Source organism: Pinus tabuliformis, chromosome J, assembly GCF_031772625.1.
Source record: "Pinus tabuliformis cultivar Carrire ecotype Pingquan chromosome J, CPIR1, whole genome shotgun sequence".
In the NCBI taxonomy this organism is placed as follows: domain Eukaryota; kingdom Viridiplantae; phylum Streptophyta; class Pinopsida; order Pinales; family Pinaceae; genus Pinus; species Pinus tabuliformis.
This window is the reverse complement of record NC_142295.1, coordinates 929,231,714-929,252,366: the sequence shown is the minus strand read 5'-3', so window position 1 is coordinate 929,252,366 and position 20,653 is coordinate 929,231,714. Positions and strand designations below refer to the sequence as shown.

The 20,653-nt window shown below is 41.3% G+C and overlaps 2 protein-coding genes across 2 annotated transcripts in view; one reads left to right on the top strand and one right to left on the bottom strand.

Annotated features, from left to right (window-relative positions):
* UAH (ureidoglycolate amidohydrolase) overlaps positions 1-20,653 on the bottom strand; it is a 316,347-nt gene that overhangs the window by 8,820 nt on the left and 286,874 nt on the right. The window lies entirely within an intron of this gene.
* LOC149229812 (uncharacterized) lies at positions 7,139-9,517 on the top strand. The gene is made up of 2 exons (XM_089376878.1): positions 7,139-9,089; positions 9,194-9,517. Exon 1 carries the CDS (start codon positions 7,139-7,141, stop codon positions 8,897-8,899), a length of 1,761 nt encoding a protein of 586 aa, XP_089233004.1. The 3' UTR covers positions 8,900-9,089; positions 9,194-9,517.

Genomic DNA, 20,653 nt, shown 5'->3' with positions numbered 1-20,653 from the left:
TAAAATCTGCATCTTCCCTTCCACATGTGTGAGAGATAGAGTCCTTTCTACGCAGGAGAGAGAAGAGACTCTTTTCTGCATAGGGGAGAGAGAGATGTGATGAGAAGTGTGTGTCCAAATGAGGAGGAGACATCCTGTATTTATATGCAAAATGTTGATGATGAATAGATGCGTCTGTAGGGCTTCTGAACCTACATAAGTTGCTGGCCGACTTTGACAATTAGTCCATAATCAAAATAAATTCATATCTCCATAAATACTTATCGGAATCGGATGATCTTTAGATCAACCCTACATCTCTCGACGAGAGGAATCCAAGAAAAATATAATCAACGATGAATAAGGTGACCCACATGAAGTTTGGCCCTAGTTGCCAATTTTAACACTCCCTCTCAACTAGGGAGAACTTCATTTGCAACCTATCGGAGTGTCACTGTTGTCCATCCATTAAATGCACTGTCCGGTATGACTTGACCCTTCTTGCTCTGCTCTGCTTTGCTCGAATTATGAAGAAGAAGAAATGATCGAGGATGTATCATACGGTATACCATCCTCCACTGACCCGAAGTCAGTCTCAGAGTGTGTACCACTATCACTAGTCCCAGACCAGTATCATTGATCCTAGATCAATGGTGGTCATCCTAGCATAGAGAGTACAGTAGATACAATGATGCATCCATTGGTACTACTCTGGTCCCTATCCTCATTTCCCTGCTCATTGATTAGATGAGAGGTACTTCCCATGAGTCCCAGACTGCATGGTTAGAATGCCTCAACAGGAGAACTAATCATCCTATCCACAGGAGAGCGAATCATCCTGTCCACGGGAGAGCGAATCATCCTGTCCAGTGGATGCCACGGAGAACTAATCATCTTGGCCTACAGGAGAACGAATCATCTTGTTCCACAATTGCCATGGAGAACATATCATCCAGGCCCACAGGAGAACTAATCATCATGTTCCATAGTCACCACGGGGTGTCATAGGGGAAGGTTGAACCTTTTACCCTGTAGTATGTACAAAGTGCACCAACAGGGGATGGTGAGTCACCTTGTGGTCATATGTCGCTCCAAGAAGTACCCCACGCTCCGCCCTAGAGCTCCTAGAGCTCAGTACATCATGCTTGACCCTCATCAGAGGGTCTCTGAATGACACCAAGTCGTTCTCGAAAAGTCAGGAATTTGATCTTTCCTAGGGGCTTTGTCAGAATGTCAGTGACTTGTTCATCTGTACCGATATGTTGGAGCCTTATTGCTCCTCTCTAAACCATATCTTGAATATAGTGGTACCTGATATCAATATGCTTGGAGCAATCATGAAATACGGTATTTTCTGATAAACAGATCCCGCTCTGGTTGTCCCATAGAATCACGGTGGTATCCAATGTAAATCCAAACAGCGCACTGAAGAGCTTTCACGACCAGACTACCTCACAGGAGGCCATGCCAGCAACAATGTATTCTGCCTCGGTGGTGCTCATAGCCACCGACTTTTGCTTCCTGCTCATCCAGGATATCGAGGCAGATCCTAAAGAGAAACAACAACCGGATGTGTTCTTCCGATCCTCCTTATTGCCTGTTCAATCAGCATCAGTATACCCAAGTAGTCTCACATTTCTGGCAGTGTATCTTAATCCATGAATGATTGTGCCACGAAGATATCTCAGCGGATTCTTGGCACCAATCCAATGTGAGTGACGAGGCTCAACCATATGTTGGCTCAAAGTGTTGACTGCAAAGCATATACCCGGACGGAGTTCACCAAGAACATCAATGCTCCGACGAGCTGTCGATATTCGGTAGCATTTCATAAAACGGTTCTGGCAGCACTACCGCTTAACTTCTTAAAGTTAAGCTCCATCGGGGTAGTTACGGGCTTGCAGTCCACCATGCCGAATCTTTCTAGTATCTTCACCACATACTTTCCTTGAGATAGGAAAATTTCCCCTGGTTTCTACCAGACTTAGAGTCCTAGGAAATAATGCATGAGTCCTAGATCTTTCATCTCGAATTCAGAAGCCAGGTCCCTCTTACATTTGTGAGTGAGAGGGTCTGCACCTGTTAGAAAGAGGTCTTCAACATATAGCACCAGTATGAGAGGTTTGCCATCTTCAACCTTAAAGTAAAGGTTAGGATCGGCTTCACTCCTAGTGAATCCCAGCTTCATCAAGTAGCTATCGATCCTCTCATACCATGCTCGGGGTGCTTGCTTTAGCCCATAGAGGGCCTTCTTCAGCCTGCACACATGAGACTTTCGGTCATAAATCTCAAATCCTTTTGGTTGCTCTACGTAGACCTCTTCTTTGATCGAACCATGCAAGAACGCAGTCTTAACATCCATCTGATGTAGGTTCGATCCTTGTGAAGCCGCAAGGGCTATGATCGAGCGGATGGTGCTATATCTAGCAACAGGTGCAAATATTTCGTCATAGTCTATACCTTCCTTCTGGGAGAAGTCACGAGCGACAAAACGAGCCTTATACTTTTTCGTACTTCCATCTGCTGCATGCTTTATCTTGTAAAGCCATTTGGAAGTGACAACTGTCTTGTCCTGTGGTCTGGGGATCACATCCCAAACATCATTCTTCATAATAGACTCATATTCTTCAGTGATAGCATCCTTCCATACTTGATGTTTGACGACATCTGTAAATGATGAAGGCTCATTTTGGATAATCGTGCTCATGATAGTGAGGTATCCCTGATACCTGTCCGACTTCTTACTTTCACGGAAGGTTCCACGGGGAGCTATGTGTCCTTCATCATCATCATGTGTCCCCCTAAGCCATGAATGCCTCTTCCTTGAAGAGGAAGGCTCAGGCGGAGGAGGATCAATAGGATCGATGGATTCTTCCACATCGGGCATTGTTTCATCATCTTTTTCTTTCAGTTCCCTGGTGTCAGCTTCTTGAGAGCTCCTCACAGTAGGAAGATTGTTCACCTTGCTGAGAGCCATATCTTTGTCAAAGGTGACATCATGACTAATCACGACTTCCCTTTGACTGGCTACATAGATTCTATAGCCCTTAGTATTTTCACTATAGCCCATGAAGATTCCTTTCTTTCTAGATGCACCCAATTTGTTTCTTTTCTCTTTTGACACATGAAAATATACAGGGCTTCCAAAAATTCTAAAATGAGATACGTCAGGTTTCTTACCGGTGAACATTTCTTCGGGAGTCTTGGAACCCAATGCTTGATGGGGGCATTGGTTTTGTACATATACGGCGGTGTTTGCAGCTTCGGCCCATAGAAACTTCGGAAGTCTTTGATCATGGAGCATAACACAGACAACTTCCATAATCGTTTGGTTCTTCCTTTCTGCCACACCATTCTGTGCAGGAGTGTATGGTGTAGTAGTCTCCCTCTTAATGCCAACCTCTTTATAAAAGTCATGAAATTCATTAGATTCATATTCAGTCCCATTATCAGTCCTTAAGATCTTGATCTTCTTTTTGGTTTGATTCTCGATCAAGGCTTTGAAGTGTCAAAACCAAGAGAACACTTCATCATTCTTTCTCAAGAAGTATATCCAAGTCTTGCGAGAATAGTCATCTATAAAAGTGAGGTAATATGAATATCCTCCCAAGGAGTTCACAGGCATCATACCAGATATGTCTGAGTGAACTAACTGCAATATATCGGAGGTCTTGCTTAGGCTTGAGGGGAATGGTCCCCTTTTTAGCTTTCCTTCGGCACATCCGGGACATACACCTTCTTGCTTCAATTTAAACTCGGGCATCCTGGTCACCATTTTTCTTACATCAGGTAGAGCTTTATAATGAAGGTGAGCAAACCTCCGATGCCATAGTTTGGACTGAAGGGATGTGTCAGAAGACATGACACCTAGCGGACTTCGTCCGACTTGATATAATGAATCAACTCGAAACCCAAGAGTGAAGGCATCTTTAATATTGTTTTTCCATACACGTACCTTGCCACCGTTGAAAGCTACCTTGTAGCCTTTGTCTTCCATTGCCAAAACGGACACCAGGTTCTTTTGAGATCAGGTACATATAATACATCCTGTAGGTGGATTGTATTACCTTGATTCAATTTAAGAGAGACATTGCCTACACCTTTCATGAGATATTTCATATTATCTCCAAGGACAATTTCCAGGTTGGTTTCTTTCTCTATCAGATTATGGAGAACTTCTTTGTAACCAGTGAAGTGCCTTGAGGCACCACTATTAATAAGCCAATGTCCCAACAAGTCCAGAGGAGCAGAGGTAGATAGAGCAGTTGGTAGATAATATTCATCCTGCTTATTGTCAACAGTGTTAGATTCATACCTAGAATTTCTTGCCTTCTTGAATGGTTGTCCTCTTCCTTGATTTTCAGCACTCCTTTTACCTTGGCCATTTGACTTGCCATTTCTTTGATTGCCTTGAGAGGGATTTTGATCATCATCCCGGTGTGAGTTCCTTTTATTAGGACACTCCCTTGCATAATGACCTGGTTTATTGCAATGGTAACATCATCCTTTTCCACCCTTTGGTCTAGTCTTCCTTTTGGATTTAGCCTCGAAATTGTTTCTTCTTTTAGCATGAGAAGAAAAGGCAGCGAGATGACCTTTAAGTGTGGGCATTTCCTGTTCTTCCATTCTTGCTTCTTCTTGAATGCATCTTGCCATTAATTCCTCAAATCCAGGAATTACATTATTGTTGAGGAGAGTAGTCCTAAATATATACCATGGTAGTCCTCCAAGAGTTGTGATTGCCATTTCCCTGTCAGGAATTACTTCCCCGATAGGAGATCGTTCTTGATCTCGATGATCCTTAAGAAATATGCTTGCATATTTTCATCTTTGCCCTTCTTAATTTCCTTTAGCATATTTCTAAGAAACAGAACTTGATTTGCATCATTAACTTTAATAAACTCGCTAGTCTATCGTAGATTTCCTTGGAGGTGTTCAGCTCAGAAACATAGGCCACCAAGCACTTGTCGATAGAATCCCAGATGATTTTCTTTGCTTTGACTTCTCCCTTGGTCCATTTGTTCCTGGCAGCAGTGGATGCATTTGATGGAGGCTCGACAGCTTCGTCTCTCACATGGTCCAGCACTTCTTGTTCTTCTAATGTTAGATCGAGAGACATCTTCCATCCATGGTAGTCAGAATTCTCACGGAGTTTGTCTTCAGCAGGGAAGTGAGTTGAGGACCCTATAGTTCTTTTTAGATAGCCTTGTTTTCAGTGTTTGCTCTTGCTCTTGCTTGGGCTTTGTCTTCACCTCAGCTCTGATACCATGTTAAATTATGGTATGTTCTATGCTTAGAGCAGTTTACTTATCTTTTTTTTTATTATCCACAAATTAGCAATCACATGTACATTAAGTAAAGTGCAGATAGAACATTTAAACAATCAACAGAAAACAAGCCAAGACAAGAGACACAAGATGTGGTGGCTAGCCAGGGACAAACCCCAATGTGGGGAAACCCTTTGATCAAATCTTCTTTTATCTTCAATAATTCAGCAGAGAGAAAATAGTAGAAAAGTCTGATTTACATCAGCAGCATCAGCCTTAAACTAGGGCAGTGAATATTTGCCAAACCAATGGTCGGATCACCTTGATTCCTTCACCAAAAAATGCGGCCCTCCAAAGAGAGTCAGCTTCACCTACTGCGCAGTTCAGAGAGAGAATGCTGGTCAACGCTGGTCAAAGTTTCGATCTGCAGCTCCAGCCCTAAAATCTGTGTCCTCCTTTCCACGTGTGAGAGATAGAGTCCTTTTTGCGCAGGAGAGAGAAAGAGACTCTTTTCTGCGCAGGAGAGAGAGAGATGTGATGAGAAGTGTGTGTCCAAATCAGTGTGGAAAAAGTCCCGAAAAAATCGGGATTTATTCCTCAAAATGCGATTTTTTCAAGAAAAGGATTAAATCGGCCGATTTTTTGCCGACTTTTTAAGAAACGAAAAAATCGCGATAAAATCGAATTAATCCCGATAAAATCGGGAGTCGATCGAAAAAATCGGCTGCATTAAAAAAAATTGGTCCGCGGGCATAAAAACCGGAAATCGTTCGTTTTATTTTTTAATTGTGTTTTGGCTTGTTCGCTGTGGAGGAGAATCGAGGGTTTCGAGTTCGACTGCGAAGTTGTCGGTGTGCATTTGCAAGAGGAGCCCCCGCAAGCCGTCAAGGTATGTATTTGCCATTTGGTACCTCCGGCTCCATGCATTTGTGCTCATGGCCCATTATCGGTTATCCAGTTATCATTTAAATTTTAGGTTTATTTATGGTTTATGTATATTATATATATATTTTAGTTTATAACTGTTGAGCCGCCAGCGGCAGCCGCTCAGCGTTCAGCGGTTCAAACTTCAAATATTCACTGTGCCCACTATGAATACCAAGACCTTTTAGTATAAAGATCTTCGAAGAGTTGTCAATGATGCAAGCAATTGATAGCTAGAAACCCGAGTTTGTATGTGAAACATTTTTTCACTGAGAGACAGTTATTACAGTGCGTATTTCATAGTTTCATTGACTGCATTTAGTGCTTCCACCGAAAGATATATTGAATTGAGAGACAGTGATTATTAATATTATGATCCCACTGCCCATTATCGATTCCAGAATCCAAATAACAATTTAAAATTTTAATGGACAAAATATATATTATATATAAGTTTATAAGTTATAACTGTTACGTTACATGTAATTGTATGTTACAGTTACATTGTTATTATTTAAATTTTATATAACTGTTCAACAGTCAAATTCAAAACAGCGGCTGTTATGTAATATGTATGTTAAATTGTTAATTTTTTATTTACATTTATTTATATTTATTTTATTGTTATTATTTAATATTTATGACTGTAATATGTATGTTATATGTTATATTTATGTAATATGTATGTATTTAATATTTATATATGTATGTTATATATGTATTATGTATTATGTATGTTGTTATTTAATATTTATAATTTTATATAACTGTTCAAAACTTCAAAACAGCCGCTCAGAGTATGTTCACTGTACATACATTTATTATTTAATATTTACTAATTTGTTTCTAAATTCTGAATGCAATACAAATTAGTAAATTACTAATTATAATTTGCTGATTTGAATTTGTTTCCATTCTTTTTGTGCCCAGGTTTAAACTTTAAATTCTAGCTCAAAGTTTAAAACAAAATGCCGAGGATTTTGGATTCTATGTGGGAGTTTGGTGAGCCTGATGTTATACCTGAAACTGGGGCGGTCAATAGAATGTATTTGACTTGCAAATTGTGTGGAAAGCATATGTCAGGAGGCATCAACAGATTAAAATTCCATTTGGGGCAAATTCCAGGCCAAAATATTGAACTTTGCAAAGAGACAACTCCAGAAATCATCCGACGGGCCATTCAATCATTGATGGATAAAGAGGAAGGAAAAGACACCAGGGCAACACTAAGAAACCAAATTGCAGGGGGCTCAAGAGTGGGGGGAATTGAGAGTGGCAATGTTTCTACAGCAGCATCACCTTCCTCACCCATGGGTACATTGGGTAGTGGTACTCATCCTTCTATCTCATCTTTTTTTGTTCCTAGAACAGCAGCTGGTTCACAACCTGGGATTAGATCATCAATGAAAAAAAAGGAAAAGGAAGAAGCTGACAAGTTGGACAGTAGGTGTCTTCTATGGAGTGATGTTCCCTTCAACATTGCCAAGACAAACCCATTCTACCAGCCTATGTTTGATGTTGTTGCTGTCGTTGGCCCGGGGTACAAAGCCCCCACCTTTGCAGAGTTGAGAGGGCCTCTTCTTCAAGATGAAAAGACTGAGTGCACTGCTAGATTGGCAGAGTTTAGGGCATCATGGGAGCACACTGGATGCACAGTCATGTCAGATGGTTGGACTGACCAGAAGGGTAGGACCCTTCTTAACTTCTTGGTTAGTTGTCCCAAGGGGACAATGTTTATGAAATCTGTTGATGCATTTGACCACATTAAAGATGCACGTTTATTATGTGAGTTGTTGGACCTCTTCATTCAGGAAGTAGGCCCAAGCAATGTTGTCCAAGTCATAACGGACAACGCTGCAAATTATGTTGCAGCTGGCAAGATGCTTATGGAGAGGTATCCTAACTTGTTTTGGACACCTTGTGCTGCTCATTGCATTGACTTGATGTTGGAGGATATAGGTAAAATTCCTATTGTGAGGGATATTGTTGAATCATCCAAGAGCATAACAAAATTTATTTATAATCATTCATCTGTGCTTAGCTTGATGAGAAAATTCACCAACAAAAAAGAGTTGGTGCGGCCTGCCATTACACGATTTGCCACTTCTTTCATATCTCTTCAGTCTCTGTTGAATTCTATGTGGGAGGTGAAGAGCATGTTTCTCTCAGCGGAATGGCGTTCTTTATCTATTAGCCGCAAACCGGAGGGAGAGGGCATATGCAGACTAGTTTCATATGATCAGAGCTTTTGGGCAGGAGTAGAGGAGGTGTGTGCCATTTCAGAACCTTTGGTAAAGGTTCTTCGGTTGGTTGATGGAGAGAAGCCCGCAATGGGCTACTTGTATGAGGCCATGGATAGGGCCAAAGAAGCCATCCGTGCTTATTATGCAGATAAGGGAGACGAGGGGTTGGAGAAACAACAGGTCATATGGGGAGTGATTGATCAGCGATGGAACAATACCCTCCATCGCCCCATTCATGCTGCAGGTGTCTACCTCAACCCTGCATTTTCTTATGCTTGTGGTTTCAGATTTGATGCCGAGGTGATGGATGGATTCTTCTCTTGTGTCGAGAGGATGGTGTCATCTGGGCGAGAACGTGAGGAGATTTCTAAAGAAATGGAGGTCTATAGGATGGGAGGTGGCACATTTGGTTTTGACATGGCTATTAAGAATAGGACGACCAAAATGCCAGGTAAGTTTCAGTTTGTTTCAAATTTTCAAGTTTAGAATTTCAATGTTTTTTTTTATGTTTCTCATTTTTCTTTTAACTTGTAGATGCTTGGTGGACAAGCTATGGTGCCAGAGTACCACATCTCCAAAAGCTTGCCATTCGAGTGCTCAGCCAAACATGCAGTTCCTCTGGGTGTGAGCGCAACTGGAGTGTATTTGACAAAATACACTCCAAAAAGCGCAACAGGTAAAAACTAAAAAGATTTCAAATTAAATTTTTTGAATTCATTTGATTAATTTTAATATTTAAATTTTCTAAGTACTAATTTACAATCTATGACCCTAATACAGATTGGAATCCAAACGCCTCAATGACATGGTATACGTCTACTACAATCTTCGATTGTGGGTGAGACAGCTTCAGAAACCTACTGATGTGGAAGCCATCTCATTGGACAATATTGATACCACCGCTGCATGGAGAGTCGAGACTGAGAGGCCAATCTTGGACACGATCCCGGATTGGTTAGGTGTGGATCTAGAGGATGTAGCAGTTGCAGAGGAGGGAGAGCTAGAGATAGAGGAGGAGGAGGCGGAGCAACATCAGGGTCAGGAGGCAGTAGCAGAGCTGGATGAGGATGCTGAGGAGGAGGTGACACCATCTAGGGTGGGCAGCAGCAGTGGCAGCGTAGCACAGAGGCCACCTCTTCCATCAGCTTCTAGAGGACGATTGAGTCCATTTCCTTTTGTATCCCCAGGGGCAGGGTCTTCTTCCTTTAGAGGAAAAGGCAAAGCCATTCCCTATTCCCCTAAAAGGGGAAGAGGATCTCAGTGACTGATTAGTGATTACTTGATGACTTTTAGATGACTCATGATGTACATTTATTATATTTTTTGTTGATATTTTGACTCTTGAGAGTTGAAACTCAAACAGGACTCAAAATTCAGGAGTGGATTCACTATTTTGATATGTGATGCAGCACTAGACTTCATATACATATTATATATTAGCTTTCTTTACATGTTTATGTGGAAATGCATTTATTTGATGTTGTGGATACTCTAGATGTTAAAAAAAATTAAAAAAAATGAATAATTTTGTGTTTTTTTAATTTTGCCGACTTTTTGCCGATTTTTTCGAAAAACTCCCGACTTTGCCGAGTTTTTCAACTTTTGGACCCTTGCCGAATTAATCCCGACAGCGACTTTTTCCACATTGGTCCAAATGAGGAGGAGACATCCTGTATTAATATGCAAAATGTTGATGATGAATAGATGCGTTTGTTGGGCTTCTGAGCCTACATAAGTTGCTGGCCGACTTTGACAATTAGTCCATAATCAAAATAAATTCATATCTCCATAAATACTTATCGGAATCGGATGATCTTTAGATCAATCCTACACCTCTCAACGAGAGGAATCTAAGAAAAATATAATCAGCGATGAATAAGGTGACCCACATGAAGTTTGGCCCTAGTTGCCAATTTTAACATAGATTCGCAACGATCCAAGACTCAACCATTTTTTCGCTCAAAATTTTCAATCCCATGAAGAGAAAAATGGAGTTTTCTTACTCTATAGCTACTTGATCATCCATTTAAATTTAAAATACTTCTTTGATTCTAGTTCTTTCAAAGTTATATCTCCTATTCAAGAGTCATTTCCAAAGCTAGGCAAGTATGGGGGTTCACTCCTATTACTTGAGTTAGTATTTTGTATATTAAATTGTAGTTTAGTTTTTGGTTTATTTTTCCTAACTTCACAATGACAATTGGTTTTGTGTTTTGCAGACCATAGGCTTGAGCATTGGGCAACAAGGAGCTTGAGGAGAATCTTTGGGGAACTACTCACTTGTGTGTATGCAGGACCCCCTCACACTATCCAAAGACTGATTTCTAGGGAGGCCTTAAGCACATGGGAGAGAGTTGCAAACTCATCTAAGCCGTGGGCATTTTGAGCCTCACGAATCACTTTTGGAGAGTTTTTTCCATCAAGTTTGTTATTGTTATACATTTTTGGGAAAGAGTCTAGCTTTGTTAGATTCTTATCTTTGTAAGGGTCTCTCTCATATTGTGGGAAGCCCTCTTAGAGGTATTTTTACCTGCTTTAAGCACTAATAAAACATAAAAAAAATGTGTGAAGGAGCTTGGGATTTTTCCCATGGCATCCCCTTTATTTAGAGGAGGGATTCTTATGGGCGGCTTAATTTTGCGATGTGGCGGCGACATGCCTCTAAACTGTATTACAATGAGGCTAAAGGGCCTTTTTATTATTGAACAACAAGGGAAAACTCTAAATAGTCGGTCTGCAACATTGTTGGGGCTGCCCTTCTTGTACTTAATGTTAAAATGGAACTGTTGCGGGTATGTGGACCATTTCGGATGGCGATCGTTCTGCAACTTCCCATGTGTCTATATGAATTGCAAGGGTCAGTGGTCTGTGTGGATCACTGTTTCCTTTCCCATAATGTAATGCTTCCATTGTCAGCAAGCCTGCACAATGTAAGACATCTCTTTGTCATAGTTGGGATATTTTCGAACCATGTCTGGAAGTGTCTCAGTGTGATATGCCACTCGATGCCCATGTTGAGTAAGAACTGCACGAATAGCATAGTAGGAGGCATCTGTCTCGATCTCAAATGGTTGTTACAAGTGTGGTAATGTGAGCACTGGTGTAGAGCCGAGGCGATGCTTCAATTCGGCAAATGCCTTCTGTTGGGATTCAAACTAAAAGAACTTTGCTTTCGCTTGTCCCTTACTGTCTTGACGCGAAGGCTAAGTGATATGAGAGAACCCCAATACGAACCTGCGGTAGAAGTTGACAACACCTAGAAAGATGCAGAGCTCTGTTAGAGTGGTTGGGACTGGCCAATCCCAAATGACTTGTATCTTGGCTGGGTACACATGCACACCCCGCTTATTAATGATGTACCCCAGATATTGAACCTGGGTCATACCAAAAGTGCATTTCTCCAAATTGGCACACAACTTGTGTTGCCGCAGGGTTTGGAGGACTTGTCGAATATGGTGGATATGCTCTTCCCAACACTGGCTGAAGATCAGAATGTCATCCAAATACACCACCACGTATGAGTTGGTGAAGGGTCACAAGATATTGTCCATCAGCCTCATGAAGGTTGCGAGGGCATTCGTCAACCCCAAAGGCATGACCAGCCATTCAAAAGGCCCTCCTTGGATTTGAAGGAAGTCTTCCACACATCGGAGGGTTTGATCGATATCTGCTGATAATTGGACTTCAAGTCAATCTTGTTGAAATATTTGTCCCCCTTGAGTTGGTCCAGAAGGTCATCAATCCATGGAATTGGATACCTATTCCGGACAGTGATCTTGTTTACATCAAAGACTCATCATCTTCAAAGACTCATCATATTCAAAGAAAGGTACTCAAATCCAGGCCCATCATTGAAGATCTCCAGATCTACACATTGAAAATTTTTCATCAACAAGCAAATCTGTCACAAAGCACCTTAAAGGAAGCAGCTTGAAGAACTCCAAAATCCAAGAAGTTGAAGCTTCATTCATCAAGGAAGAAGCAAGATCTCCTCGTTACTAGCACTCTCAAGTAAGTATTTTTATGTCCTCTTCTAAAAATATCAAAATGTCTTTTTGAAAGGAAAGAAACAAATTGGTTAGAACTGCTAATTTCCTTGCATGGAAAAAGAGGATTGATCTACTTCTTAAAGAAAATGAACTTTTGGACTACATCAAAGGGAGTGTCATTGTTCTTGCTAAGAAACAAACTCAAGCCCTAACAAAGTATAATAAGGATGAAACAAGGGCTCAAAGGATTTTGATAGAATCCATCAAGGACCCTCTCATTCCTTATGTTTCCAAACTTGAAACATCTAAAGAAATCTATGATAAGTTGGTGGAGCTATTTTCAGTTAGTACAGTTGGAGAAGTGATATCATTGCGTAATGAACTATATAAAATGAAGATCTACAAGGAAGAAGGAATAACTCTCTACTTCATGAAGGTCTCCGAGATGATAGACCATCTACAAGAACTAGGAGAAGTTATGTCAGATAGAGAGATGACAACTGTGGTGCTCAATGCATTACCTGAGGAATGGGGCAACTTCACATCAAGTATATATGCCAAGAAGGAAGCTACCCTGTTGAATGAACTTTGGTCTCTATGCAAAATTGAGGAGACTAGACTCAAAGCCAAAGATGATGTGGGATCAAAGGAGCAGGCATTTGCTGCTATGGCCAAGAGAAAAGGGAAATTTGGCAAGTTTGGTCCACAAAGAAAGGTAAAAGAGATATGTCCAAAGTCCAATGTTTTGGCTGCCAAGAATATGGACACTATTAGAGGGATTGTCCGAAGTTCAAGAAGGACAATAATAAGAGAAAAGGAGAAGAAGCCCACATTACCTAAGAAGTGAAAGAAGAAGATAAGAAGCAGAAGAAGGAAGATTCTCTAGATCTCTACTATGATTGAGAACAACTTCTTCGCATAAGTCTTCTTTAACGTTTTGGGTATCATAGGAACATATAGCAGTAGGATAAAATGCATGATTTATGAGAATGACATCTTTAGGAATATAGGAACATTGTGCATAAATAGCTCAGATAAATATATTCTAGGTAGAAAGGAAGTAGCCATTGAATGACTGCATCTATGCATAAAGGAATGATCTTGATAGGGAAGAATCATCTTAGAAGGTCTCTATCATTAGCAAAAGGAGCATTTGCAAGATGAAGGATCCTCCAATGGAATCTTCAATAGAGGGTTCATGAATTTCAAGAAAAGCAGATGTCTCAATATGTTAAGTTATGGTATGTTCTATGCTTATAACAGTTTACTTCTTTTTCTTATTATATTCCACCGATTAGCAATCACATGTACATAAAGTAAAGTGCAGATAGAACATTAAATGATCGACAGAAAACAAGCCAAGACAAGAGACACAAGATGTGGCGGCTAGCCAAGGACAAACCCCACAATGTGTGGGGAAACCCTTTGATCAAATCTTCTTTTATCTTCAATAATTCAACAGAGAGAAATAGTACAATAAATCTGATTCATATCAGCAGTAGCAAACCCTAGATCAGCAGCATCAGCTTTAGTGGCTTCATTATCAAACTAGGGCAGACGATATCTCACAAACCGACCGTCGGATTGACTTCATTCCACCACCAAAAGTTTCGGCTTTCAGAGGAGGTTCAGATGAACCTACAACGCAGTTCCAAAGAGCAGATCTTCTAGGCCACGCAAGTCAATCTTTACTTCTGCAGTTGCAACTTCAGTTTCAGCAGTTTCCGGCTTCAAACTAGGGCAGTCTATATCTTGCAAACCGTTCGTCGGATTGACTTCATTCCACCACCAAAAGTTGCGGCTTTCAAAGGAGGTTCAGATGAACCTACAACGCAGTTCCAAAGAGGAGATCTTCTAGGCCACGCAAGTCAATCTTTACTTCTGCAGTTGCAGCTTCAAATTCAACAGCTTTCGGCTTCACATGTGTGAGAGAGAGAGACCCATTTCAGCGCAGTAGAGAAGAGACTCATATCTGCGCAGTAGAGAGAGAGAGATGTGATGAGATGAGTGAGTCCAAATGAGGAAAAGTCCTCTTATATTTATACACAACGTTGGTGGGTGAATAGATGCGACTGTTGGGCTTCTGAGCCTACATGAGTTGTAGGTCGGCTTGATAATAATTCCATAATCAAAATAAATTCATATCTCCATGAATACTTATCGGAATTGGATGATCTTTATATCAATCCTACACCTCTCGACGAGAGGAATCTAATAAAAACATTATTAGCCATGAATAAGATGACCCACATGAAGTTTTTCCCTGGTTGCCAATTTTAACACTCCCTCTCAACCATGGAGAACTTCATCTGCAATCTGTCTATCGGTCGTTACTATTCATCCATCAAATGCACTGCCTTGTACAGCCTGACCCTTGCCGTGCTCTGCTCTATTTTGCCTGTTCTGCTTTGTCTTCTTTTGCCCTACACTGATCTGTACTGTTTTGTTCTGTTCTGCTCTGCTCTTGCATTGTTCTGTTCTACTCTGCTTTTGTCCGAATTATGAAGAAGAAGAAATGATCGAGGATGTATCATACTGACTCAAAGTCAGTCTCAGAGTATGTACTACTGGTCCCAGACCAGTCTCAACCAACCCAAAGTCAGCGTCATAGTGAGTACAACTCCAATGGTCCCAGACCAATATCATCCTCCACTGACTCAAAGTCAGTCTCAGAGTATGTACCAATGATCCCAGACCAGTCTCAACCGACCCGAAGTCAGCGTCATAGTATGGTACAAATCCTACCACTGGTCCCAGACCAGTATCATTGATCCCAGATCAATGGAGGTCATCCTAGCGTAGGGAGTACGGTAGTTACAACGATGCGTCCATCGGTACTACTATGGTCCCTAACTTCATTTCCCTGCTCATTGATCAGATGAGAGGTACTTCCCATGAGTCCCAGACTGCATGGGTAGGATGCCTCGACAGGAGAACTAATCAATCCCGTCCTCGCAGGAGAACACATCAATCCTGCTACAATTGCCATGGAGAACACATCAATCTAGGCCTCACAGGAGAACACATCAATCCTGCTACAATTGCCATGGAGAACACATCAATCCAGATTGCCATGGAGAACACATCAATCCTGCTACAATTGCCATGGAGAACACATCAATCCAGGCTGCCATGGAGAACACATCAATCCAGGCCTCACAGGAGAACTAATCATCCTGCTACACAGGAGAGCGAATCATTCTATTCCACAAGAGAGCGCATCATCTTGTCCCACAAGAGAGCGAATCATCTTGTTCCAGTGTGCACCACCAGGGGAGGGTGAGTCACCTTGTGGTCATATGTTGCTCCAGTAGGAACCGCAAGCCCTTAGAGCTCCCAGAGCTCAATGTGTGCAACATGCAGGACCCTTGTACAAGGGTTTCTTGCCGACTCCAAGTCGTTTGGGAAAATCACAGATTAGATCTTTCCTCAGGGCTTTGACAAGGTGTATCAACCTGTACATCATCTTAATGTGATGGAGCTTCCTTTCTCATCGACTTACCATATCCCAGATGATGTCTATCTGCTGGAGCAATTGACGAATACAGGATTCCTCAATAATCGAATCCCACCTCTAGTTGTTACAGAGAATCACAGTGGTATCCAATGTAAATCCAAACAGCTCACTGAAGAGCTTTCGCAACCAGACTGCCTCACACGAGGTTATGCTAGCAACAATATATCCTGCTTCGGCGGTGCTCAAAGCCACCGACTTCTGCTTCCTGCTCATCCAGGATATCGAAGCAGATCCCATGGTGAAACAGTACCCAGAAGTGCTCTTACGGTCCACCACACTGCCTGCCCAATCAACATCAGTATATCCAAGTAGTCTCACATCTCCGGCAGTGTATCTTAATCCATGAGAGATTGTGTCCTGAAGACATCTCAGAAGATTCCTGGCATCAATCCAGTGAGGCTCAGCCAAATATGAGCTCACAATGCTAACTGCAAAACATATGTTCGGACGAAGGTTCACCATGAACATCAATGCGAATGAGTTTTTGAAACTCAGAGGCATTTCCCAAGTCTGGTCCGACATCACTACAAGGAAGAAGGAATAAATCTCTACTTCATGAAGGTCTCCGAGATGATAGACCATCTACAAGAACTAGGAGAAGTTATGTTAGATAGAGAGATGACAACTGTGGTGCTCAATGCATTACCTGAGGAATGGGGCAACTTTACATCAAGTATATATGCCAAGAAGGAAGTTACCCTGTTGAATGAACTTTGGTCTCTATGCAAAATTGAGGAGACTAGACTCAAAGCCAAAGATGATGTGGGATCAAAGGAGCAGGCATTTGCTGCTATGGCCAAGAGAAAAGGGAAATCTGGCAAGTTTGGTCCACAAAGAAAGGTAAAAGAGATATGTCCAAAGTCCAATGTTTTGGCTGCCAAGAATATGGACACTATTAGAGGGATTGTCCTAAGTTCAAGAAGGACAATAATAAGAGAAAAGGAGAAGAAGCCCACATTACCTAAGAAGTGAAAGAAGAAGATAAGAAGCAGAAGAAGGAAGATTCTCTGGATCTCTACTATGATTGAGAACAACTTCTTCACATAAGTCTTCTTTAACGTTTTGGGTATCATAGGAACATATAGCAGTAGGATAAAATGCATGATTTATGAGAATGACATCTTTAGGAATATAGGAACATTGTGCATAAATAGCTCAGATAAATGTATTCTAGGTAGAAAGGAAGTAGCCATTGAATGACCGCATCTATGCATAAAGGAATGATCTTGATAGGGAAGAATCATCTTAGAAGGTCTCTATCATTAGCAAAAGGAGCATTTGCAAGATGAAGGATCCTCCAGTGGAATCTTCAATAGAGGGTTCATGAATTTCAAGAAAAGCAGATGTCTTGAGAGGAATTCCACTTATGGGGATTCAAGAAAGGGTGATATGTAGGCAAGGAAAGATGTAGCAAAGCAAAGGAGATTGAGGTAATCTCAATCTAGGAAGCTGTCAAAGGAAGCTAAGATGATCAACGAAAGAACTAAGATGAGGTATGTGCATCTATGTTTTCAGTTAAAGTCATTTCATCATTTGTATCAATGAGCATGGGGAAATTCTCTGGTAGCATGGTAAAGAATAGGGAAGATATCTTTTCATTAAGAATATGCACGAAGGCATGGTTCACACACTAATAAAGGTCAACATGAGAAATGTCCTCATATAAAGCATGAGGTGATTGACAAGAGAACCTATAAAGAAGCATATGGGAAAAGAGATCAGGGATAAAAGGGACACCATAGACACTAGGAATCAGCATCTGACAGATTTGCTGAAGGAACCACCCGGAAGAAGGCACAAGAATTCTAACAAAGGAAGGAAAAGATCAAAGGACGCTTGACACCTGGAAAGGCCTTGGAGATATGAACATGCAGGATGCTGATGATTCAAGCCAACAAGATGTCACGATGAAGAGCCATCTCGTAAGGTACTGTTTGATTTAATGTTATTTTTTTGATTTCCTGAATAATATCTGGAAGAGTTCATGCAGGGCTACTATAACAAGAGTTGTAAATTCAAGTACAACTAGCATTCATGTGGTGGATGGAAATTCCTTAAAGAAGCATGATAAAGAAGTAGCCATATGACGAAGGTTCCAGATATGTATCAAGAAGGCCACTTTCCATGAAGAAAGGAATGTCATAACGAACTAAGAAGGAAAGTGATCCCTGGTTGATGCCCTACTAGGAAGAAGCTTGGATGAATTTCATGACATCAAGGAAATAAATTGATCAAGCAATTGAAGGACCCATAAGAAGAAGTTGTTGATGAAGAAGGGGAGTCCCTAGTTGAGAGGGGACTCTCACAAGTCCCTAACTAAAAGGGAGCTTGGGTAAGTCCTTGGTCAGAGGAAGTTTGGGCAAGTCCCTGGTCAAAGGGAGCTTGGGTACATTTCTTTACAGGAATGGGAATATCTTCCCTAGTTGAGAGGGAGAGATAGACACAACATTCTTGTCTTCACTTGAGAAGAAAGAATGGAGGATGGGGTAATCATTTGGCATCCGATGCTCTTTGAGGATGTGTAGGGCATCCAAGAGAAGAGTAAGCAAGAGGATCGATATTCTTTGAGGGTTGGGAACCCAAGATAAGAATAGTCCTAGAAGGTCATACTCAATGAACACCCGAGTGGGTATGTACCTTGAGAAACAATGATCAAGGTGTCTATAGCCATTGGTCTCACCAACATTGTGGTCTGATCTATTGAGAGATAGAGATGTCAACCAAGGCCTTGCTGTGGAAGCAATGTTGGTTACTATGATGCTATAACATATGGATTGCCAATGCGATTTCTCTTATGTGAATTCTTCAGATTGAAAATGTCCAAACATCTTGTAAAATGATTTATGAATACCTCCCTAGTTAAGAGGGAGTGTTGAAGAAAGTGTAACTAGGTTCGGTCTTCATAAATGTAATTTTTATCTTTGTACGTGTAAAAGAAAAGAATTATTATTTTTGTCATTATCAAGAATGGGTTTCTTTCCCATTTGATAGGTCAAGCCCATGATTAAGTGCTTCTAGGAAAGTCAAAGAGTCAATGTAATTATTGAAGGCCCATGTGGGCATATTACACCATGAAAATCTATGTATTAGAGTCAAAGAATGACCTCCAAGCACAGTCATGAGCCTCTTCCATATGTCGGCCTCAACAAAAGAAGTAATTCGGAATTTTAAGGACAAGTCGGCCTCACTAGATCAAGTTGGCCCAATAGGAGGGACAGACTCCTATATATAGGGCCATTCGACCTCACAATGAGACCATCAAGTGATCTCTGAAATCAGCAAAGAAGAGGACTAGAAAAGGGTGTGAAAAAGGCAAGAGAAGGTGTCTCTACTTCAGCAAAGAAGGAAAGGAAGAAGGTCGAGTTTGGAAGGACGATTTCAGGCGTAATTACAGTCACACGTGCAAGGGAGAAGAGGCTCATTCTGCAGCAATATCAGACCTGCTATTTCAGTCATAAGAAGAGGCTCATTCTGCAGCAATATCAGACCTACTATTTCAGTCATAAGAAGAGGCTTGGTTGGGCTGGTAAAAAAGTGCTAATTAGGCCTCTTACTCAAGTGAAAGTAGAGATAACTAAAGCAAATAAAGGAGAGCAAGCAAAGCATCAATTCGTGAAGTTATTCTCCCACACTGATCTGATATTGATCTAAGACAAACAATAAGGTATTACAGACTCATGTGCATGGATGTGCCTATGTTATTTTGTGCAACAGATTGATGAGATTGTGAAATACACAGGCAATGAAGCAGTTAAAGAAAAGATAACAGGCAACACATATAAACACAACAAGTTTAATAAAGAGTTCACCCAATACTCCTGGGATACGTCTCCCAATCCAGCCTTCAGTGGTGGCCTCTCTATTATGTTTTCAAGCAGAGTTTTTACAACAGTGAGCTCAATTTGAGTCTCACCCACCTGATACAAGTCAGCAAGACTGTACTTGGATCCCCCAAGTCTCTGGAGTACACAGACTCTCTTTACTGAATCTTGACCTCTATTGGTCACAATGGTATGAGTCTAATCTGAGACTCAATACATGACAGGCATATGCAGAGGAGTTCACTTGAACCTCTCAAGCCTTCTCTGGAGTACATAGACTCTCTGACTCTCTCTGGCTCTGTCTTAACTCTGGCTTGATACTGCCTTTGCTTCTGCAGGTCAGCTCGACTTCTCTCTGCTTTCAACTTACTGCCCACTGCTCTCTCTGCTTGATTTCTCTCTATCAGTTTGTGGCTTTAAAGCCAATTTGCTTCTTGATTGTTCGTTTCCGCTTCCCAACTTTCTAGTTTCCCTGCCTCTGTCCGTTTGAATCCCTCTGTCCTGCGTCATCAGTCATTGTATAACGCCTCACAGGGAGGTGGCCACCTATTTCGTAATGGATGAGTGTCAGTTCTCTTGGACATGGTCGTTTATTCCGTTAACTCCAAGAATGTCCGTGAACATGACCTTCTGCCAACGCATCATCCATGTCAGACCTCAAATCCTATATAACTTTGCCTGTTGACCTCATCAAATCCGGTCATCCATCTGAACGTGTCTCTGTCGTTGATCTAGGGGTCCCAGATCCTATGGTCATCGTTCGTATCGGACGGCTAAGTAGCATGATGTTTACTCGTTCGATGTGAATGGTTTTCTCTTTTTTCCGTCGGACGCATGGCACTCGTTGTATGGCATCGGGTAGAACTTGGTTGCATTTCATAACATTTCGGGTCCGGGTGCTTGCGGCCTTTCC

What these genes read in the sequence shown, in the direction of transcription:
- LOC149229812 (XM_089376878.1), top strand. Translation starts at nt 7,139, where the DNA reads ATGCCGAGGATTTTGGATTCTATGTGGGAGTTTGGTGAGCCTGATGTT.